General features: G+C 43.9%; 1 protein-coding gene across 4 annotated transcripts; it reads right to left on the reverse strand.

Annotated features, from left to right (window-relative positions):
- Nucleotides 1-508: 508 nt before the first annotated feature.
- tmem129 (transmembrane protein 129, E3 ubiquitin protein ligase) lies at nucleotides 509-12,451 on the reverse strand. 4 transcript variants are annotated; one of them, XM_034543504.1, is made up of 7 exons: nucleotides 12,130-12,451; nucleotides 11,238-11,296; nucleotides 8,562-8,819; nucleotides 2,946-3,106; nucleotides 2,702-2,861; nucleotides 2,519-2,591; nucleotides 509-1,427 (listed from the first exon to the last, which is right to left on the reverse strand). In XM_034543504.1, the coding sequence occupies exons 1-7, from the start codon at nucleotides 12,332-12,334 to the stop codon at nucleotides 1,243-1,245; spliced, it is 1,101 nt and encodes a 366-aa protein (XP_034399395.1). In that variant the 5' UTR covers nucleotides 12,335-12,451; the 3' UTR covers nucleotides 509-1,242. The 4 variants fall into 4 exon arrangements, with proteins under 4 accessions (XP_034399395.1, XP_034399396.1, XP_034399394.1 ...); XM_034543505.1 differs by lacking the exon at nucleotides 2,519-2,591 and adding an exon at nucleotides 11,856-11,931 and having other exon boundaries at nucleotides 862-1,427; nucleotides 12,130-12,243; XM_034543506.1 differs by having other exon boundaries at nucleotides 1,309-1,427; nucleotides 2,515-2,591; nucleotides 12,130-12,428.
- Nucleotides 12,452-24,490: the final 12,039 nt, after the last annotated feature.

The raw sequence follows: 24,490 nt of genomic DNA on the forward strand, positions 1-24,490 counted from the left end.
CTAGCTCGGGTTAACATTTGACAGCTCCAGAATCTGCTCGCATCCACGGGGAAGCATCGTAGAGGCAATTTCGTGAGTGCTGTAAATTTATAAAGATTCAATGTATATTTATATTTTCTACTATGAAATGTTATATTTACGTATGTACACTGAATGTTTGTATTGTCTTTGTTTGCAGTTTTCACCAGCATGATTGAAGGAAAAGAGTTACAGTAAATGGGTGAAACTTATTACGACTCCGTCTTCATTGACTGTGGTTTAACTCGGTGTTTAGTCCAGAGTTCCAACACCCTGCACGAGAACACTACAATATTATTTATACAGTAAGATTAGCATTTACTTTTTTAAATTTCACCCAAATGAGGCCAATCAAATCCTTTATATTCAGTCATGGTAAATATTAATACTTGTGCTTCTGCAGGACAATGTTAATCACTGGGAACAAATGAGGATTTTTGAAGAAATTAACAATGAGGCAAATGTTAGTTCAATCAGGAGAGACCAGTCAGATGAAGAAAGGATCATGTTTATTTATTAACAGATGATTTGTGATTAAGTCTCAGTCTCTTTGGCGCTTGGACTCTACGGGGAGATTTGGAATTGAGGGCCGACGCCCCGATCAGCAACGAGATAGATCCCCCCGTGGAGTCCAGACCTGGTGGTGATGAGCTGATGGAATGATGAGTTGATGAAGCTGATGGATCCGTGGAGACTGGGCGGAGGTGGAGGGGTGCGTAACAGCAACATGAAAGAACTGAAGGTAGAGAGACAGTCACATTTAAATGAGACAGCAGCGAGATGATTGGCTAACCAGGTCATTGTTTCAGTGTGCTTATTGGATAGAGGGGATCAGCTGATCTACACAGCTGGTGTCATGATTGACAGCGCCGAACGATGACAGCGAGTAAACAATGAGTGAGCATGTGTGAGAAATGATTGGCAGACAGATGAGGAATAAATGGCGGGCTTGAGGAATCCTTGGTTCTGATTGGCTATTCCTGTGAATACGCATGTGATCACTTGAGAGTGGCCTTCACATGCTGATGTTGAGTAGTAAGTCAGTTGAAGCAGACTCTTTGTGCTAACCTCAACATATCCTGGTCAGGGTAACTGATATCAACCCTCTTTTTTGATCGGGGCTCAAAATGAATCTCTCCAAATGTCACATGGTTCATGCCATGTGCACCATGTTGGGGTTCAAAACAGATGTTTGAACAGTCGGTTTGGATCCGTTTAGTCTCGTCAGTGAACCGCACAGATGTCCAGTATACAGAATTTGGCTCTACAGGTAGGACAGGGGACTCTGCTGGACAACCAGGTCTCAGGTCTTTGCTGGTCTTGGCGGCTGGCGAACCATCGACCCAGACAGGACAGACACCACATGGGTCTGCAGAAACACTGCTGGCACTCGGACTCGTTATGGGCTCCTGTGAACACACAGCAGTCGCAGGGTCAGAACAGCCATGAACAACTAAAGGCAGGGACACAACAGGACGTTCATGTTCACCAGACAGTCCCATTAATAACTATCACACACCAGAGTTGTTCTGATAACAATACCAGTATCAGAAATGCCTCCGATACTGGATCAGGTATGGGCCAGTACGTCTATGCGCCGATATGATATCAAGTAAGAACCTCATTTATCTCCATAGGAACAACAACGTGCTTCACTCACTAATCTGTACATCCTGCCCAATCGCTACTGCACAAACTAGTACGACACAGCTGTGGTTAAACGGAGAATGGACTGTCCTTGTAATGTGAATCACTTTTCTAGTCTGCGGACCGCTCAAAGTGCTTTCACACTACACGTCATCATGCACACGCTGCAGCAATCTGGGGTTCAGGGTGTTGCCCAAGGACACATCGACATGGACTAGCAGAGCCGTCAGATTGAAGGACAATCCGCTCTTCCACGGAGCCACAGGCGCCCCCTCACTCTCACTCATCCTGTGTTTCCTGGATAATGCTTTAAATGAGCAGCAGGAGAGCTCGTTAGTGGGCAGCACAGTCCTGCTTGGCTAGAGAAGGAAGCTAACGGCTAAAGTTACTTTATTTACTGAAGCTCTAATCAGTACAAAAGGAACATTATAACTGTATCATGATGTGTTCAAATATAATCTTGTCTACTATTTTTCCATCAACAACTTAGGACCCGTTTCTTTTCCTTCTTTGCCAGTTTACACTGACTTCTTCCCAGATACCGTGACCATAACTGTGCACGTACGTACACACACACACACACACACACACACACACACACACACACACACACACACACACACACACACACACACACACACACACACACACACACACACACACACACACACACACACACACACACACACACACACACACACACACACACACACACACACACACACACACACACACACACACACACACACACACACACACACACACACACACACACACACACACACACACACACACACACACACACACACACACACACACACACACACACACACACACACACACACATACCTACCTTCTGCCTGGCAGAGTCTGCGCAGCTTGCTGTTTGCAGGAACCTGCATGCAGCCTATACATGACTCCACCTCCTGTGTATGGGGAGAGAATATTCTTCTGAATCATTTCCCATGTGCTCAGGATTTACACACACACACACACACACACACACACACACACACACACACACACAGTCGAGTACCTGTCCACTGGGGAGTGTGTACGGTTGATTGAGGTCCACCTGAGCTCTGAATGTTTCCAGGAAGAGTTCACTCATGGTTTGGTGGATCACGACATTGGGAGAGTTCCTGATGGGAGCGTGGAGCTTCTGCCTGAGCTCTGCATACTCTGTAGAGATGAGCCTGGAAACAGAGGGACAGACACATGTCATATGCTGTTTTGTCCTGATAGCTCAAGACCACACTGAGAGGCGCATGCACAAACACCTGATATCAAAGGGTCTGACAGCAGGGTTGATGCTGTCCACTCTCAGGGTCAAGATCTGTGCTGGGGAGGCCTGGTCAGGACTCAGCTGGTGCTGCCTGGACTCTGTCACGGTCACATGACATTCACTCTGTAAGGCCATGTGGATGTGATATGTGGTCACCTACAAAAGGACGGAGACGGTCAGGCATGTGGACGAATGCAGATTTTCTTTTCTTGCCAATTTGGAAAACTTAAAATTTAAATTTAAAGTAAATGAGACGCCAACCAACCCGATGACAGAAAGAAGTGAAAACGTGTGGTGTGGTTTTACTGGACTACACCCAGTTACATGTGCACTCTTTAAGTTGTTGATTTGCATTACCTTCACATTCCATCACCTAAAATGTAGCTTGATGACTGGTAGTGTCACAGGTGGGTAATAAAGGGACCAGACTGGTTTATTATAAGGAGAAGGACACATCATGGATACCACAACCTTTAAACAGTCTAAATCAGGCACCCTGAGGAGTAGTTGGCAAGATCAGAGGAAATCGGGGGTGGGGGGTAAGCATAAAGAAGACCCTCTGGCCACGTGTGAGCCAGGGCATCTTGACCAAGATGTCTGGTACTCTCCCTCAAGGAGAACCATTGGGGGCAGTGGGCCGACATCTCCACTCTTAGGCAAGAGATCCCCCTCTGCTCTGCCGAAGAGACCCCAGATGCTATGCCCCACCTCTGGATGAAGCTGCTACTCCCCCGATGGAGGCTCTCCTGGTAGATACATCGCCCCCAAAAACTGCTCAGGCGAGGGGCTGCCCAAGTCAGAAGGGCACGGGACACCCGTAGCTGCTCTGCAGACCTAGTGCCTCCCTGGTGGTTCATGTGAAAACGCGGTTGTCTGACCAAAAAGTATGGCAGGAACTGTTTGAGCGCTAGGTGCACAGCTCGTTGCTCCAGAACATTGAGAATAGAACTGTCCACAGGAAGTCCTGTTCTGCCACACTGCACCCCACCCTGAGAGAGAGGAGTCTGTTGTGACGACCTCCCGGTGGGGTGGAACCATGCCCATGGGGACACCCTCTGACAGGTATGCTCTCATCCTCTACGGGGATAGAGCAAGAAGGCACCGCTGTGATGCCTACTGTCCTGTGGCTCCTGGCACCCAAGCGAAGGCTGTTAAGCCCTGTCTGCAAAAGGACAGCAAGCCCAAGGGAGTGACAGCTCAGGTAGCTGTCAATTTGCCCAATAGGCAAAGAAAGAGGATGTAAGACAACCGCCTGCCCCCTCGGAAGAGGGGAAGGCTGAGGGGGATGCAGTCCACCTGTTTGAGTGACGGACAGGCCCTCATAGTGGCTGCATCCAGAGCTACACCGATGAAGGTTATGGTCTGAGAATGGCTCAGAGAGCTCTTCTCCATGTCCATCGAGGCCCCACAGCGCAGCATGAGAGAGAGAAGGCGAGCAGTGTCCTGTGCGGCCTTAAACAGGGATGGCGCATAGATCAGCCAATCGTCAAGGTATGGCAGTATCTTCACGCCCTGTGATTGCAGGGGAAAGGACAGCAGTAACGCACATTGTGAACACTCGTAGGTGAGTCCGAATGGAAGCACCCTGAAAATTACAGCTTTGGAAAGTGAAACGAAGGAACCGTCTGTGGTGAGGCCCAATAGGAACCTGACAAAAGGCATCCTTCAAATCGACAGACGTGAACCAGTCTCCTCTGGAGACGGCACGTACGACATCTGCTGTGCTCAGCATGAGAAAAAGCCCCCGGGTCTGTGAGGTGTGGACACGCCCCTGCAAAGACCAGAGAACTGCTGCCTAGCCTGACCAGCTTGTACAGTGCGCTGACACGCCTGTAGAGCAGCCGAGCCGAACAGCTCTCCAGGTTCGGCTAGGACAGTATGGAGGGTCCTCCTACATGTCTCCAACAATTCAATTCAGTTTATTTTGTATAGCCCAATATCACAAATTACAAATTTGCCTCAGAGGGCTTTACAATCTGTACACATACGACATCCCTGACCTTTGACCTCACATCGGATCAGGAAAAACTCCCCAAAAATAACCTTTGACAGGGAAAAAAGGGAAGAAACCTTCAGGAGAGCAACAGAGGAGGATCCCTCTCCCCGGATGGACAGAAGAATAGATGTCATGTGTACAGAATGAACAGCATTACAAAGTTACATAAACACATTACATGAATATGACAATGTATGAATGGAACTCCAATCCAAGAGTGACTGCGCCAGCCACACAGCAGGTCTGAACCACGGTGGACATTAGGTGCCCAGGTTCCCTCGACATAAGTGCAAATGCCTGCAGTGAAGCATCACTGGGGCTGGTGGCAGAAGCGTAGATAGAAGCCTGCTGCAGAGAAGCTGAGAGGGCAAAGCATGACATGGGAGAGGGAGTTGCCGTGTAGTAAGCATGGGAAAGCGGTCGTCTATGATCCGATTGGGCTCGAGGGCACTCAGTTACTGTGGATAAAGTCTGTCTGGTGAGAGGGGAGCGCAGGCACTCTCCTCACTAGACTGGTAGCGGTGATTAGAACCTTGAAGTAAACAAGAGCTACTGTGAACCTAGGTTCTGTGGAAACGGGTCAGAAAACAGCCCGTCTAGTGAGAGTGAGCGAGGACACTCTTCACTAGTACAGTAGCGGTGATTACTGGTGGCCCAGCAGTAAGCCTAAGCGAGGGCACTCTGCCACTGGGAAAACCTGGTCATGTGGAAACAGGTCAGAAAACAGTCTGTCTAGTGAGAGTGAGCGAGGACACTAGTATGGTAACCGTAAATATTGGTGTCCTACCAGTAAGCCTGAGCACTGTGCTACTGTGGACACGGGTCCTGTGGAAACAGGTCATAAATAGTCTGTCTAGTGCAGTGGTTCTCAAACTGTGGGGCGCCCACCTCAAGTGGGGCGCCGAGGTATTACAGGTGGGGCGCGGGGGGCAGTGTGGAGAACTTCACATGAGCTTGTTAGGCTTCTGAGCAGTTACCTGACAACACGGGCTGAAATGGGAGAGTTGTGGGTTTCTGCTCAGACCACGGCAGGGAACAGGAAGCTGATCAAGAGGGTCTCTTTAAATGTGCAATGGACACACTGTCATTCACAGAGAGGCGCTAGCAGACAGACAGATGAGCCGTGAACTAAACGAGGTTTTAACCGACGCTATCAGCGTGGTCGTGATCATAAAAACAAGACCCCTGAACGCACCACTGTTTTCACTGTGGAGACGGGAGCGGAGCTTTCAGCTGCTTCACAGCGAAGCTCGGTGGCTCTCACGAGGGAAGGGGTTGTCTTTGAGCTCAGAGAAGAAATCCGTCATATGCATGACATGTTGAATTGAACACATATTATTCTGCAAAGAGGAGGTGGACTCAGTTCATCATTTATTTTATCTTTGTAACGTTACACATGTATATACTTTTTGGAGTCAAATTTATTAATTCAATTATAATTATTAATTTGCTGTTGAATAATTTCTGATGAAATTGGCCTCTCTGACATATTTGGAAAGCTGAATGAATCTTCATCTTCAAGGCAGAGAGCAGCACCTTCCTCAGGCAGCTGGAGATGTGGGACGATCAGGGGAATATTGATTCATTTGAACTAATACTGATACAACTTGATGGCTCACACATATCTGCACTCATTTGGTTTTGCACCGGTTGCACGTTATTGTTTTGAAAAGATATTTAGTGTAAAACTCTTTATTGCCAAATATTTTAACTTGTTTTGTTTAGTTTTTCACAGGTTGCACTTTATTGTTATTATCTTGAAAATATATTCAGTGCCAAACGTGTAAATTGCAGCCACAATAAGCTATTAAAGTGAATGCACATTTTATTAGTTTTTGTCTGATGGAGCAATCTGGTTTACTTGAAAGTGATTGCAATTGTCTTTATTCTATTATTTGAAAAAGCACAGATGGAGGAGTCACAAAAATTCAACATGGACCATTTTGTTACATTTTTGTTGGGGCACGAACATTTTTCTTCCTCCGAAGTGGGTGAGACAGAAAAAGTTTGAGAACCACTGGTCTAGTGAGAGGGAGCGAGGACACTTTTCACTAGTCTGGGAGCTGTCAGAATTAGCGTGGCCTCAAGTTAGCCTGATGGAGACACTCTGCTGGCTATAACAGTGGCAATGTTATCGAGGTCAATGTATACTCCATCAATATCGACAACCTCACTAGCATCCCACCAGGTAGCTTGAGCGGGACACTCTGCTCACTGAAAGCCGGTCGTCACAGTGTAGCCACAATGAGTGGACACGCGCTTGTTAGCGCTCCACTGGATTAGCAGGAGCAAGAGCGCTCTGCCAACCCTGGAATCTGCTGTTGTAGAAAACAATGTTAGTCGATCTCACCCGTTGATGCTCCACGGCGTAAAGGTGGCCAACCTGGTGAAGACCGAAGGTTTTGTGTCCTCTGGTACGGCTCGATGTTCTGAACATAGAAAACGCACCGCTCCCTACTAAGAGGGACAGCTTGTCACAGCCTTTGGAGGGCGAGAGAGCCGCAACTCCGACCAGTGGTCACAAGGCTTCAAGCGGCGAGCTTCAGAGTTCTTTCCTTGTACAAGTTCAGCTTTAGCTGATGCTAACATAATAGTTAGCCTGCGTAGCGAGAAGATGAAAAAGGACTGATGAGGCCGGAACTTATACCCAGCTGGGGTCATCTGAGGTCACGTCTCGACCTGCTTGTGCGCAAGACGGAAGATATCCAATGCTAAGCACCTCCTCTGGCGGTCAGGAAGGATGAAATGGAACCATGAATTATATGTAGACCCACAATAATAATATTATAATAATATTAATAATTTGACAAAATATAGCGCTCAAAAAGTAAATCAGACTCTTGTTCTGGTTCTATTAGAATTCATTCCACCATGCTGCTCAGAGTAATCAGTCTGCTGCACCAGTCCTGTTTATGCAGAGCTAACAGCTAACGCTAACGGAGGTTGCATTGACTTGTATTATGATGCATTCAAGCTCTATTCAGTACAAATGCATATGGCTGCAAATATCTTATAATAAAAATGTGTTTTCCTTTATAGCAGCAGTGTCTTTAACGTGTCATGCCATGGGCTGCAAGGACCAAAAAGTATCTAACCCTTGGCAATGTGCTTTTTCATTGAAGATACTAACAAGCACTCTGTGCTGTACGCGTGACTCTGCAGTGAGATGATTTAATCACTTCTCCAGACCCCTGTAGTACTCTGACAGAGGGAGTTGCATGTGGAGAAAAGACTGAAACTCCTGCTGGTTCAGTGCTATTGATCGGGTGAGATCAAATCATTGTGCAGGGAGCTGTGGGGCAGAAGGCTTCATTTCAGAGCCTCTCCTTTGATGAACACCAGCAATATCATTCCTTTCTGCTCACCTGTCACAGCCAAACAGCTGCAAGTCAACCTAATTTCTCCCACAGGATATTGATTTCCTTGATGGAATCAGGCAATCTACACATGTAGTGATAATGACATCTAGTGTTTACATTAAGAATTGCATTTTAATAAAGCCAGCAGGTCAACTGTAGGTGCAATTGTAAAATCCCACATATAATATAAATGAAGGTGTTGGCCAGCACATGGCCCGCAGGCCGTAGTTTGGACACATCTAAGTGTTGTACTCACCTTCAACACCCAGCTGTCGGTGACGATAACTCTGGCTCCAGGTGCCCCCGTAGAAAACTTGTCTATGCGTCTGAACTCAGTGTTGACGCTGGATGCCACTGAGCCCCAGCCGGCGTGAGGAGGCTGGATGTGGGCCTGAAGGGCCCGGCTGATCGGGTGGTTGTGCCAGTGATGCCTAGACCAGTAGATGACCAGCGTCCAGCTGGTCAACTGGATGCAGAGAGACAGGAGTAGAAACGCTCTCCAGCTGTCACTCACCTGATGAGATGCAACATAACAACACAGCTGAGAGCAACATTCAAGAACACCGGAGATGTCCACCCTTCATCAGATCAAGGACATACATCAGTCAAAGATTGCAGAGGAAGAAATTGAAAATAATCTCTCAAAGCATCGAGTCACAACATCCCTAACTTGTGTTTGGACTGAAATGATATATCATTATGACAACACTAAATATTGTCCAAAGGGAATATCATATTTTCCCTTAATGATCATTCAAAGATACTAAGCATTGCACTTAAACGGAACAGTGTGTAAGCTTTAGTGGCATCTAGTGGTTTGTGGCAGGTTGCAACCACAGACTGTATATAAGAAGTGGACGTAGTCGTGGTGACGTCACCCGTTGGTTTGTGGACTAATGTTCTGAAGCCTCGAGCCGCGTTGCTTCTTTAGAAACCAATGAACGGAAGTGACCATATCTGGACTGAGGAGGAGTGACATAGATACGCCATATACGTCTCTGGTAGATCTCTTATCAATACTCTGTTCTTCTTCATGACTAAATAATTATTCTTAAAAACAAATCAATCAAGAGCTGAATTAGAAGTTATAATTTAGATATAGCTCAATATTTTAACAACAGTAATGTTTGCGTGCGTGCGTGTTGAACTACAGAAATCCTTGCAACTTCACTCCTACGTCTCCAAGTCGGCCTTTAAAGCCAAGATCACGGACATGCTGAAAGAAGAATGCAGCTGTTTCTCAGGCTGTTAGCATGTTGGTTTCTCCGCTCCGTGGCACTTTTTAACCCCATTTATTTATTTATTTTCCTCTCCTTTCCCTCAAGAGGTTTCGCCTCTTGTCAGGCCACAGTTGAAAATAAGATTTTTTCTTAATCCGTTTCGCCTGGCTAAATAAAGATTCAATAAAAAATAAAATAAAAGTGTAGTAGAAAAGCTTAGAGCGCTGCAGCGTGATAATAAATGGCATCAAAATGTGACAATATATAAAAATATGAATAGAAACAGCAGTAACGTTGGAGCTTATCAATGCAATGATCTTTCATTAGTGAGCACAGAGTTTCAGAACGCATCTCTGCCTTCAGATCACGTTAAACGCTCAAGGCCAGTGTTCAGTTCTGGACTGCCGTAGAAACATGGAGGTGCAAGATGGTCGGTTGTATAAAATGTGACAGAGGAACAAGTCAGCGTTTGTCGGGGGGATTTATTGGTCACTGAACTATTTTGGGTTACATTAAGGTACTTAAGGGGGTTAGAGTTCTACTTTGTGAAGGGTTTATTGTGCCGGAGCCCTGCTGTTCTTTTGAATTGAATTTGATTTAATAATAAGATTTTGTATTTTGCAATTTACTGTATGGTTTCGTTCATCACTGATTTAATCTGACATTATTATTATTTCAAACATATTACGACTGTCAGCACACAATATCAGGTCCACCCGTTCCCTTAAATGTAGCATGTGCACTTTTCCCCTGAGCCTTTATTAGGAGGGCGAACTGTTACTAGCTCCCTATGTAGATATAACTAGTTTTCTCTAAGCTAAGGAAAACATAACTATTTTTAGTTTGGGGTCATTATTCACGGATTAAAGCGTAGTTCTGAATAGCATATTCAAAATCTATCAATAACGCCCTCCCCCATACCAGAATGTTACACACTGTCCATTTAATGCTTTGCTGAGTTTGTTTCCCCAAACTGTAACCAAAAACTGGTGAAAATATGGCAGATGGAACTGGGTTATTTGAGAGAGGGTGAACTATATGGTAGCTTTTGTTTTTTTGGGAAGGCTTGATGCCAAGTCACAGAAACAGGTGTGATTCAGATCAGTGTACTTTCTTGAAGCTGCTCATACTGGAACTGTTAGATTTAACTTATTTTCTCTTATGCTACCCTCATTTTTCATCTTTCTAAAATGACATCATTATTTAAGAGTTCATCTAAAGTCCTCAGCATCAGTGCAAAGACTGCCTTTTGTTCATCCTACAACAAATCAATATGAATAGGGATCACAATCTTGACTTCCCACAATTAAATGAACACGAGCAACTGCAATATTTACACTGGAACTCCGCTTGGTATAGAACTGTGAGTAAACATTTAGCAGCAGCCTGAGAACGGCCTCTCTGGATATAGAAAAGTCATAACCAAAAAACAAAAAACAAACAAACAGCTCCTAATCCAGACTTGGCTTGTCCATCAGCAGGAATGGAGCACCACATGACAGTGAAAGCAGAACTCTGTTGAGTTCTTATTTTGTCTATGTACTGTGCATTAGGGTCTTATTTTGGTACTGTGCATTAGGGTCTTATTTTGTCTATGTACTGTGCATTAGGGTCTTATTTTGATGCAAAGATGTGTACATTAGCAGGAGTGAAGCCGTTCATTTCCATGTGAAAGTACAACCTAAACAATGATTGTCCAGACTGACGCTGACCTGGTGAACGTATCCCAGGTTTTTCTCTGGAGCGGCGACACACATTCCCAAGTAGTAACCTGGAGAGATGGACAACAACAACTTAGACATGAACAGCAGCCCCACGTGACCCCATCAGGGCTGAATATAGAACCCGGGCTCCTCTTGCTGTGAGGTGACAGTGCTAGTGCAGCCCGTTGTGAATTAAATCAAAAGTAAATGTAAATGTTCTCATGAACAATGATGTGCTCATCTGACAGATCCTAAAATGCAGCTGTGTCACACCTTAAAGACTTTAAAGAGGTCTCCATTTGATAACTGTCTGTTGCCTCACCTCCTGTCTCCTCGCCTCCTCAGCTCGAACAAAGACGAGAGGAGGCGAGGAAAGGAATCGAGGAGATACGTTTGCATATTCATTCATGCCCTTTTGTATATTCCTCAAAGAGCTGTGCTCAATGGGGTTAAATCTGAAGGCATGTATCTACTAAGGCATGTAGTTGCAGGCCACAGTGCTCGCCTGCAACTACAACCAAATGTGGACTTTGATTTTGGAAGAAATGTGCAAGAAAGAAGTGGCATGAACATAATCTGATGAAGAATAAAATACTCTTCACAAAGTTAGCCTATCGGGGTATTTACCATCCTGACTAGGCGACAAGGAGGCGTGGCTCTGTGAATGCATGACGTCATGTCCCACACCGTCCGCTTTCCCCCCCTGTGTCAGACACATCACGTTCTCAGTTCCACACAGTTAGAGCTACTCTCAGCTGGCGAATATATATATATATATACAGTTATTTGTATTATAGAGTTATGTATTAACTGTCGGTAATGTATGACTAATATTGATAGTTATTTACTCCCCGTCGGTAACAGAATAATATTATTCCCGGATATGGCCGTCAGAGTTTACCTAGAGGCAGAGCGGAGTGCACCAGGACGGTCACGCTGGTCCTCCGGACGTGGTACTGGATGAAGCCCAGGTCCTCGCTGCCCAGCCAGGACGAGAACAGGTTCTGGACGGTGAACCCGGCCGAGCGGAACTCGTTGGGTGTAAACACGAAGCAGACAGAGAAGACGACATAAGCCAGAGTGAAGGAGAACTCGGGGCTCTCCATACTTCCTCCCGGTGCACTCCCCTCTACTTCCGGTGCCCGCCCCTCGCCCGCATACAGCTGGGGCTCACACCTGCTGCTTCATACTTTACTTGGATTTCTTTTTTGTCTTCTTCTTCTGCTTTATGGGGGTTGGTATCCACCTTATTGGTGCATTACCGCCACCTTCTGCTACGGAGTGTGGACCAACCAAACAAACGATACAATTATAATACATCAATAAATACCATACATACCACATTAACTTGGATGTTGTCCTCCAAGGCTAATTTGTGATTCTGGGCTACACAAAATAAATTGAATTGAATCCTCCATGTTTTAATACTCTAGAGTCTAGACTAGAGTGTATGGGTACAAGGGTGCACCCTTGTCGCTCTACTCTTTCATTACATGATATTCAAAGGCACTTACCAAATCAACATTATCTTTTTCTTTTGGTCATGTTTTAAATGCCTCTTAATGCCTCTGCCTGAATCATATCATATGTTGAAGAGATTTGGCTGCTGATCCATATGCTATGCTGCTGTAATGCAGCACAGTTCTTATCAAGGCCTTATACATAGTTTTTAATGATGCAAAGCTGGCCCATTCCCTACCAGTCACACATCTTATCACATTTATTACTTTTTTGGGTGCATTTTTCCTATATTTTCTTGAGATTCAATTCAATTTATTTTGTATATCCCAAAATCATGAATCACAAATTATCCTCAATCTGTACACATAGGACATCCTCTGTCCCGAGACCTCACATTGGTCCAGGAGAAACTCCCTCCCAAAAAACCTTCAGGAGAGCAACAGAGGAGGATCCCTCTATCAGGATGGACAGAAGGGGCACATCTAGGGGCTGGACCAGGGAAAACCTGATTCAGCCCTAACTATAGGCACTATTATGAGGAAAGTCTTATTTATTACCAAATTAGAAAAATTGTCCCCAAAGGACTAACACATCTGGACGCTGATTCATTCTTCTTTCTTCTTCTGACAAATGAGCTGAACTATGAATCTTCACACATGCCTTGGTCATTATCTCTGCCTTTTCCCTATTGGAGACCGCCGTTTCCTTCGTCAGATGTCAAAACGCATTCCCTTCTGTCTCCTCCCATCCTCTCTAGCATTCCCCATATCTCTCCCACAGGAGGAGTTCTCCCTCACTTCTTCCTATGTCAGTCCCACTAAGTGGTTCCCTGCTGCTTTGACAACCAGCTGGATTTGATCAGCTCCTCTTCTCGTCACAGTTTGTGGCTGTGTGCCCACACCTTTAATGCACCTCAATGGCATATACACTCTCTTTGGGTAACTCAGGTAACCCGGGAATACCTTCTTTGGCACGTTCGCTCCTTCAAACTCAATCTGTACTGATTCACTATCCCTTTTCACTCCTCTTGTCATTTTTAGTCTTCGGGTATTCAGTAATTGTACTCCTTTTGAAATTTCCTCTTTAGTTCTCCCCAGCATCTCTGTGTTTACCACCTTACATTTTCCTATTTCTTTTAGATTGAGTGCTTTCTCAAGTCGTTCTTCATTCGCACATCACCATTAGATTGCTTAAGGACCCTCCCATAGAATATCTCCCCAATCTTACTTGCCAGAGCTCTGATCTCTTCACGGAGCAGTCCAGTTCTTTCTTTTGTCGCATGAGCCCAATACTGCTTACCCTGTTTGTTTATGTTCCTTCAAACTATGAGTTTACCCTTTTTAAATATGTATTTCCCTTGTGAACAGCCAATGTGAAACCCACCACTTGTTTTGACATCTAAATACATTATTTTCCTTAATAGTGGTAAATAAAAAAACAAGACGTGTCAAGGGAAGGCCTATTCAATGGAATCCACCAAAGGTTCCATCGCTAAAAAGGTGAGATCAAATGAGTCAAATCTTTTGTTAATGATGCCGATGGGATTGCTGCTATTTATCAATTAAATGCATTGGATTTGATTAATTAATTTATTACATTACTCAATAATGTAATAATTAAATCAAAGTGATGAATGTATTTGTTCATTCTTTTCTATTCTTCTTTGAATTGAATATCTATTATATTTGATTGATTTTAAGATTACAAAAATTAAACTACCAGGATTGTTAATAAATATATATATATATATATATATATATATATATATATATATATATATATATATATATATATATAGGCTTATAGGCTGCTGGGGGATGTTTTAGGATACACTGAGCACCTCTCTCCTCTTCTCTCTCTCCTTATGGATGAATTTACATCTCTCCATTGCACCTTATTAACTCTGCTTCCTCCCCGGAGCCTTTGTGACTTCACGTCTCATAGGGTCCATTGGACCTGGAGGTGTCTGATGCCTGGTGAGCCGGCCTCCCGCGTTGGCCCTGCTGATGCCCCGCCCCCCCTCCTCTCTACCTCCTTCTGTTTCATGGATTGGAGTTCCATTCATACATTGTCATATTCATGTAATGTGTTTATGTAACTCTGTAATGCTGTTCATTCTGTACACATGACATCTATTGCTTCTGTCCATCCGGGGAGAGGGATCCTCCTCTGTTGCTCTCCTGAAGGCTTCTTCCCTTTGTTCCCTGTCAAAGGTTATTTTTGGGGAGTTTTTCCTGATCCGATGTGAGGTCAAAGGTCAGGGATGTCGTATGTGTACAGATTGTAAAGCCCTCTGAGGCAAATTTGTAATTTGTGATATTGGGCTATACAAAATAAACTGAATTGAATTGAATTCTGTCACATGTTGTGTAGAAACAGGGAAGTGTTGTGAACTTATGACGCCGCCTGCTACCCGCGTCCATCCCGACCTCGTCTCCCAGGAGGAGCGACCCAGCCACCACACACACACACACACACACACACACACACACACTCTCACACACACATAACCCTCGCGCTCCACTGGATGGCAGCGTGCGGTCATTGTGCTGACTCGGTGAGTTTGTCTCGTGTCGCTGTGACTAGCGCTCTCAGCAGCGGGATTTCCGACGCTTTTTGGTGACATTTGAAGCCGACATGTCTGACGAGGAGCGTGAACGTGTCCGTGAGCTGCAGTCTGCTCCCATTCTGAGGAGGTCGGTGTGGTTTCACTGGCTGAGCTACCAGCAGGCGTTACAGCTGTGTGGAAGCAATGACGTCATCACTGCACTCTGGTGAATTATTTTGCACCTCATTATAGTGTTCATGGTTCTGCTTATGAAAAGAAAACAATAAATGCACGTTCCATTTCAAATTCAAAAAGATATCAGAAATAATTATTATTATTATGCTGATACTGATCAAAACTAGCTGGATGTCTCGAACATGTTCTCCTTCCTGTGTTGCTGCTGCTCGTTCCCTTTTTGTGACAGGGGATCTATTTATATGATTCATTTGGTATTAAAAGGTCCTATAAAGCACAAGTCCCACATTTCTACCATGATATAGGTACATCTTTGAATATTTGAGGTGCAATAAATAAAAACCATGACTGATACTATCAGACTACATACATTCTGAAAATCAATGTTTGGGATTTCCTCAAGTAAAAGTCCCACATTTGTCCTTGGTCTTTGACTTTGGGTTAATCCTGCTCTCGTGCCTCAGGTCAATACCCTTCATCTGCCTGCTTCGGCTAACCAACACTTATGAGCGGCTCAACCATATCAGACCAGCCAGTGTCGCATTAACGGAGGAACTTCTTTTTGGAATATTGCTGAGTCTGTGTAAAAGGGGCTTTTAAATACTCCTATGTCAGAGTCACTTCCAGACAAGCAAAATAAGCCTTTTCATCTCACTTTGATGTGGGATGAAAACTATTTCCCCCATAGGTATTGTGAGCCTAATATTGACAGGATTAGAGGTCTGGCGTAGCAGGCCGAGGGGTGAAGGGGCTGAGTGGAGGCAGGGGTCTGTCTGAGCTGCTGATAAGCAGCTGGTTAGGCGAAGTAGGCAAGACCAAGGAGACCTGGACCCAAGGTGTAAGGAGAACAGGATTCATCCAAAGTCCAAACATATACAACGTAACAATGTGGCATTTTTACTTGGGGAAAATGAAAAAATTTATGTTTTATTTTCAGTATGGGTGTAGTCAGAGATGTCCTGAACTCAAATACTTAAGTCATTCTATGGAATCACGGAGAAATATATATTTTTAACACGTAAATGTAGCCATTTTAGGGTCAAATGTGGGACTTGAATTAGGCTACTTAATATAGTTAAGTAGTATATTGTTATGGTTTGTCTCTGACCCCAAGCGCACGACAACCGGCAAAGCTCAGTTTAGCCGAACACGGCTTTAGCCCCACCCCCCCCATGTAGACAATGAGCTGACGAGCTCCCTGGCAGCGCGCTCTGAGGTACCGGGTGTCACTGGGCTGAGGAGGGAGTCCGGCTGGCTGAGTCCTGACATATATAGCTGAATTATTTATTATTTAAAGTATGTAAGATTAGCTGCAACATTTATGGAGATGAGAAATCACGAAGAGCATCCATCCCAACAGTGGTGTCCTGGAGGTGTCTAATGCCTGGTGAGCCGGCCTCCCGCGTTGGCCCTGCTGATGCCCCGCCCCCTCCTCTCTACCTCCTTCTGTTTGATGGATTGGAGTTCCATTCATACATTGTCATATTCATGTAATGTGTTTATGTAACTTTGTAAATGCTGTTCATTCTGTACACATGACATCTATTCATCTGTCCATCCGGGGAGAGGGATCCTCCTCTGTTGCTCTCCTGAAGGTTTCTTCACTTTTTTCCCTGTCAAAGGTTATTTTTGGGGAGTTTTTCCTGATCCGATGTGAGGTCAAAGGTCAGGGATGTCGTATGTGTACAGATTGTAAAGCCCTCTGAGGATAATTTGTAATTTATGATATTGGGCTATACAAAATAAACTGAATTGAATTGAATTGAATGGTGTAGAATGCACTGCTGGAGTTGGACCGTCCCAGTGGTCATACACAGAGGAGGTGGATGTTGTGCACAAGTATAAATATCTCACTACCATCTTTGGTAACACCTTCAAGTCTGATCCAAACATAGAAGCTATAATTAAGAAAGGACACTGACATCAATGCTCAAAACTGAATTCATGTAGTGTCCAAAAATCCATCCTACAAATTGTCTCCATGGAGAGTATTTGGAAATATAGTCCTGAAACCTGCTCAGCAACTGTGCTACTGGACGTTCATGTCCCGAGCACTGTCCATAATTAAGAAAAAGGACACATCGGGAAAAATGTGAATTTCTGAAAGAAAAAGGAGTTTGCTTTGGTTGCATTGGACACATGAGCATGAAATGCAACGCTTATCTTGCAACGTTTGCAACTTTAATCATCCCATCATTGTGTGTGTGGCACGACTGTCTCTACTTGTGGTCAGGGATACGTAACGGCATCCTTTCAATCTTACCTGTCAAATGTACAAAGGGAAATAAAATCATACAAACTTATGCATTTCTGGATCCAGGAAGTAATGACACTTTCTGTTCTGAGAGTCTAATGGAACGGCTGAAGAAGAACAAAGATTCATCTACTTACGATGGGTCACAGTACGACTGTTCCAAGTTGTAGTGTCAAAGGCTTGGAACAACAATCAGTTCTTTGAGTTTCCTATTACGTTTCATTCAGAAGAAAATGCCAGTGTCAACAAACAATATCATTACTGAAGAAGAGTTGTCAAAGTGGACTTAGCAGAAAGGAGTCGTATAAAATGAAGTTGCCTTTCAGGACACCCCAGGTACACATGCCAAACTACTTGCTGTTGCTAAACGGCACCTCAGTTCACTAAAAAAGAGACTCATCTCTCTGGTGCTCAAACAAGCAAAGCAGCCGTCAGAGAGAGAACCAGAAGAGGGTGACACATTGGCAGAGAAAAACTGGAGGAACAAGAAAGACTCTTTGAAAAAAAGGATCTGTACATAAAAAGGCTCAGTATGTGGCTGATCTCTTCTGGAAAAGATGGACACAAGACTGCATATCATTGCTGCAACAACGGCAAAAATGGAAAGGAATTTCAGGGAAATCTTTTTTACCTGGAGATATCGTTGTTGTTGTTGTTGTTGTTGATTCAACAACACCTCGTGGATCCTGGATACTTGGGAAGATACTACAGACGTTTCCTGATTGGAAATGACTAGTGCATTCTGTTGGTCTTCAAACCAAGACCAGCAGAATTAAAAGACCAGTGACGAACCTGAACATTGCATCGTTAATAACGTTAATTACGTGTCCTAAACTAAGCAGCAACCGTAGTATATTTTTTTATATATTAGGATAGTTTTGTCTTTTGAGTGTTTTTAGTTTAATTCTTTGTTGTTGTCTATGTATAGTTAGTATTTTGGTTGTTCTTTTGTTTATTAATTGGGTACTGTTGTGGGCACCTGGGGTTATATGTAGGAGTAGGGAGATACAGGACCAGCATGCACCTGGGTAGGCCTATGTTTTTTTTAGAAGCATGTTTCTTTGTTCTTTTGTTTTTTGCTTCTTTTGTTTAGTTAAATAAATGAGCAGAAAAACGGAATCCTGAATAGACAATGCATTCTCTTGGCTGCGTAAACCACAAAGCCATGGTGCATCAGTGGCCCTTTGATTCATGTTTGTTTTTGATTTATTGGACAAATGGCCACTACAGAATAGTTAAAAGTAGTAGTAGTTAATAATACACTATATGTATGATCTTCAGCAGATAGAAATAAAGTGCTGGAGCTTGTGCAGGAAACACGTGACCAAGAATCGCTCCCAGAGGACCCATGCAGTCAGCTGTCACACAACTCCTGGGCAGTTGTGCTGAGTGCTCCTGTTTAGTAGTTCTAAAGTAGTTGTTGGCCCATCCCATGGCAGTGAGAGGAGGGATGGGAACTGTTATCTCATCAACTGGCTACTTTAGTGTTTGTACATGGCAACGTGGCGTGTATTGGGTTTCTACAGCCCTACTCACCCATTGTTAATAAATGTAAGGACCGCCACATCTTTTTACAGTGGTATGAAAAAGTTTGGGCACCCCTGATCATTTTCAAGATTTTCCTTTATGTCATCATTGGTTGTTCGGAACAGCAATTTCAATTAAATATATAATATAGCAGTCAAACAGTGATATTTAAGAAGTGAAATTAAGTTTATAGGATTTACAGAAAGTGTGCAATAATTACTTAAACAAAAGTAGGCAGGTGCATAAATTTGGGCACCCTTGTTGTTTTATTGATTTGAATACCTTTAGCACTAATTATTGGAACACCACATTTGTTTGGTAAGGTCATTGACCCTTGACCTACATACACAGGTGAAGCCAATCATGAGAAAGGGTATTTAAGGTGGCCAGTTGCAAGTTGTTCTCCTCTTTGCATCTTCTCTGAAGACTGGCAACATGGGAGCCTCAAAACAACTGTCCAATGACCTGAAAACAAAGATTGTTCAACATCATGGTTTACGGGAAGGAGACACAAAGCTAGCTCAGAGATTTCAGCTGTCAGTTTCCACTGTGAGGAACATAGTGAGGAAATGGAAGACCACAGGCACAGTTCTAGTTAAGGCCCGTAGTGGCAGGCCAAGAACAGTCCAACTCAACCCACAGACCAGCTCCAAAGACCTACAACATGATCTTGCTGCAGATGGTGTCACTGGGCATCGTTCAACTATTCAGTGCACTTTGCACAAGGAGATGCTGTATGGGAGAGGAATGCGGCAGAAGCCTTTTCTGCGCCCATGCCACAAAAAGAGTCGCTTGAGGTATGCTAAAGCACATTTGGACAAGCCAGCTTCATTTTGGAATAAGGTGCTGTGGACTGATGAAACTAAAATGGAGTTATTTGGACATAACAAGGGGCGGTATGCATGGTGGAAGAAGAACACAACACTTGCTGCCCACAGTTACATGTGGTGGTGGTTCCATCATGCTGTGGGGCTGTGTGGCCAGTGCAGGTACTGGCAATCTTGTTAAAGTTGAAGGTCGCATGGATTCCAGTCAGTATGAGCAGATTCTTGTGAACAATGTTCAGGAATCAGTGACAAAGTTGAAGTTGAGCCGGGGCTGGAAACTTCAACAAGACAAGGACCCTAAACACCGCTCAAATTCTACCAAAGCATTCATGCAGAGGAACTAGTACAATGTTCTGGAATGGACATCTCAGTCCCCAGACCTGAATATCATTGAAAGTCTGTGGTCTGTTTTAAAGCGGGCTGTCCATGCTCGGAAACCATCCAACCGGACTGAACTGGAGATGTTTTGTAAAGAAGAATGGTCAAAAATACCTTCAACCAGAATCCAGACCCTCATTGGAAGCTATAGGAAGCGTTTAGAGGCTGTTATTTCTGCAAAAGGAGGATCTACTAAATATTGATGTCATTTTTCTGTTGGGGTGCCCAAATTTATGCACCTGCCTACTTTTGTTTAAGTAATTATTGCACACTTTCTGTAAATCCTATAAACTTAATTTCACTTCTTAAATATCACTGTGTTTGTCTGCTATATGATATATTTAATTGAAATTGCTGTTCCGAACAACCAATGATACATAAAGGAAAATCTTGAAAATGATCAGGGGTGCCCAAACTTTTTCATACCACTGCAGCTGTAAAACTGTCACATGAAAGTTACCTCTCTCTCTGCGGATGTTCTTCAGCATGAGTGTAATTTCTCACAACTGCAGGTCCATAATAATTAATAATAAGGCCCATAATCTAAGTGAATCAGTCTCTTGTTCTGGTTCTATTAGAATTCATTCCACCATGCTGCTCAGAGTAATCAGTCTGCTGCACCAGTCCTGTTTATGCAGAGCTAACAGCTAACGCTAACGGAGGTTGCATTGACTTGTATTATGATGCATTCAAGCTCTACTCTGTACTACTGAGTATTGGGCAAAGGTAAATTATAACGCTGTCACGATGTGTCCAAATCTAATCTTGTAAAAAAAAGTAAATAATAAATGCAGTTGTTTTGAAGATGTTTTTACAGAAATATAAAATAGATATTATTTAGGGAATCACCTGTTTATCTTTCTTACACTAACTCTAAACAGCATATAATATATCATTAAAACTCTTAACGCCAAGATTTCCTTTTAATCAACGCAACCGTTTTGAATAAAAGTGTTTTATACAAAGACCCAATATGGTAAATGGGCTCATGTTTGACTCTTCACACTCACTTTGGGATGGTTGAAATATTTGTTTGGAACACAAAAAGTGAGTCTGTAGCATTGCTGTCAATTCCAGTTTTCAAAAAGAAAATCTTTTCACATATTGATTTGACTCTTTCATCAGTGGCTTTAGAACTGTTGATAATCTACCTCTTCCCTAAAAGCCGACTACCACCACACATCAGGAGCAACATGTTAATAACACACTTTATGACTCTTGGCTTCACTGAATATTAGAATAAGAGTTCTATATGTTTGGCTCATACTCCTCCTGTAATGCTTACAACATGTTCACATGCTTTTATCTGCAGAAGATGACCAAACCCAAACCAAGGCATGCCTCCACTGTCATGGCATGAATGCAGCAAACCGCACAACATGCCAGTCGTGTTTTGCGGGCCTCTCTATAAAAGAGAGGATTAAGTTGAAGGAGGAGAGTTTGCGCTCCGGTGACTGGGGGGGGAAAGTGAAGGAGCACCGTAACGCAGGCAGAGTGGTGGATTCAGCCCGCATATCTGTACGTGAGAATATTCTTTGTTGAGGTTTTTATACGCCTGGATTATCTAGTAGGGCTCCTGGTCCAGGTAGAGAGGCATCTGATGATCATACAGTAGACCTCTCCAGGGTTCATTATGACCAAAACCTGGGACCTCCAGTTTCTTTCTCATCTGTGGCGTATGAACAATGTTTTCCTTTCCATAACTGTTCTCATTTTGTCCTTGATAATTGTAACAAGCTCCTGGCTGTCACATGCAGGTTCCCCCCCCCCCCCCCCCAGCACCAAGGAATGAGCACACTTAGGGTATATTTTGCAATATCCTTTATTTAGTTGCAGACTGTCCCTCTGCTCCTCTCTCTCGTGCCACTACCTGCATGCCCCACATATAGGGCAGAGCCACTCAGGCCTTGATTTCCTGCAGCTGAGGCCTATCCCGGCACCTGTTCCCTGAACCACTCCCCCACACCCCTCTGCAGCTGAGCCTAACCACGCCCCAGCCACCACATACCTCCACCGCCCCAATTTTAGGCCAGGGTGCCATCCGGCACGCGAGCGGGAGAGGAAGTCGGCCACGACCATCTGCGTCCCCGGCCTATGGATCACCTTGAAATTAAAAGGCTGCAACGCCAGATACCACCGAGTAATCCGGGCGTTAGTATCTTTCATCCGCAGCTGAGCCTAACCACGCAACAGTCACTACAATAATACATGTGGGATTATTGGGGACATTGCATTTCACCAAAGGATTTCATGTTTCGTTAACTTGGATGTAGCGATGGCATTACGCTCCCTGGGGATGGCGGCAGCCTTTAAAGAAGCCAGTTCTTCTCTTCCTATCCTGTTGGAGAGGGAGCGAACAGCGTGAAAGTATTCATACAAATGATGACATACTTTGGAGGTTTATTTAATAATGTGTATTTTTCTAGGTGAAGAATCTGCATGAGTTGGACTTTAAGCCTCTTCTGTTTATGGGGAGAGAGAGGAGATTCAGCAGAGGGCATCGGCCCCATACCAGAGGGACCTGTGAGGGAGATCATTAAAAGAATGACTGCCCTTTATGAATACTTTCTTCGAAGTAAGAACACTGCTTTCCCTTCACATTTAGTTTATAAAGCCTGTTTGTAACGCTTATGAAATACGAGCTGTGTTTGTCTTTTGTATTTCCTTATTATTCTCCATCTCTCAGATTACAGTGAGCTACTTGCCACAACTACATCAGCACCCCCTGCCTCCTCTCAGGAGGAGCCCCTCCCCGTGTTAAACCTGGTCCCTGTGGAACACCCACCTCCAACTGCTCCCCCCTCTCTCTCCTCTCCTCTTCCCACCCACTCTCTCTCTTCACCTCCTACGACTCCTTCTCTGCCCTCTCCTCCTCCTACAAACCCCTCTCTCTCTTCACCTCCTACAACTCCATCTCTCTCCATTCCTATAACGCTCTCTCTCTCCTCACCTCCTCCAGCAACCCCCTCTAATGCTCCCCTCCCCTCTCCTGTCAAAGGCCTGATGAGAATGAAAAAGGAATTGCTGGGAAAAAGAAAAATAAGTGAACATACAGGTTTGACATATTCTTCATTATCCGGATTTCCAGATCACCTTCTAATTCAAAGCCAACGCAGTTCAAGGCTAGCCTACATCACATGTAATTGGACTGAACGGTCTATATTTATTTATGTATTTGATTTATTGATTATACAGAATGCATTATTCATACATTTTGAAGCAAATCATCTTGTTTGTTATTTTCAGGCTGCAAAAAGCATACCTGGCAGAAGCTTTTCTTTTTTGAGAAAATAATAGAGGAGGTCAAACAAGGTAAGATCAGATGCATGCCAAAAAAAATGTTATATTTTATTTTGAGTGGGGGCAACATTTGAGACCTTTTGAGGTCTCCATGAAAGAGACTCTTGTAAATGTTTCAACAAGCGGCCACTCTCTGGTCCGTATTGAAGGCAACTTTGATGGGCCATGATAAGCTCCTTGGTGGATTCCTCCCGTCCTTTGGAGATGGTCTTTCAATATGACACCTCCTTTGTGACCATGGCGAGTACTATTTAGTATTTAGGTTCATCTCATCGTTATCATAAATGTTGGGGTGAAAACCAAGACTCAGAAACGTGTCTTCACTTCCTGTGGTTTAGCTAAAAGGCCGCCTCAAATCATAATCTTTGGCTGTATAAAAACAAAAAAATGGAAGCAAAGAGGTGCAACTCAAATGGCCAAAATGGACATTTTATATCTTCATTCATTGTGGTGACAAATTATGCAGCAGCTGGATACATGTGTGTCGAGTTATGTTCCCACACTTAAAGGATCAATGCGTCTACCCCAAGATTTGAGCTGGATTTTACTCAATAACAATCAACTCTTATTTTGGTAGGTTCAGCATATTAGTTTGTTCAGTCACTAAGCCATTAAGGTGAAACCTTTTTTAAATGGAAAAAAGAAAACCCATATGGTTGTGGTGGAGCTGCTGATCCAGAATCACTGGGGTCCTCCAGTTAGGGTTGTGTCTATCGAACTCACAATTTCTATCTTCAGTTATGTTTAAATGTGATAAGATCATCCAGGTTGG

The sequence above is a fragment of the Cyclopterus lumpus genome, chromosome 10, assembly GCF_009769545.1.
Source record: "Cyclopterus lumpus isolate fCycLum1 chromosome 10, fCycLum1.pri, whole genome shotgun sequence".
Lineage (NCBI taxonomy): Eukaryota > Metazoa > Chordata > Actinopteri > Perciformes > Cyclopteridae > Cyclopterus > Cyclopterus lumpus.

Coding starts and splice junctions, on each gene's coding strand:
- tmem129 (XM_034543503.1), bottom strand. CDS start 12,334: ATGGAGAGCCCCGAGTTCTCCTTCACTCTGGCTTATGTCGTCTTCTCT. Junction 8,820..11,237: donor ACCTGGGATACGTTCACCAG/GTCAGCGTCAGT, acceptor GCATCTCATCAG/GTGAGTGACAGCTGGAGAGC. Junction 3,107..8,561: donor CCGACAGCTGGGTGTTGAAG/GTGAGTACAACA, acceptor GTCCTTTTGTAG/GTGACCACATATCACATCCA.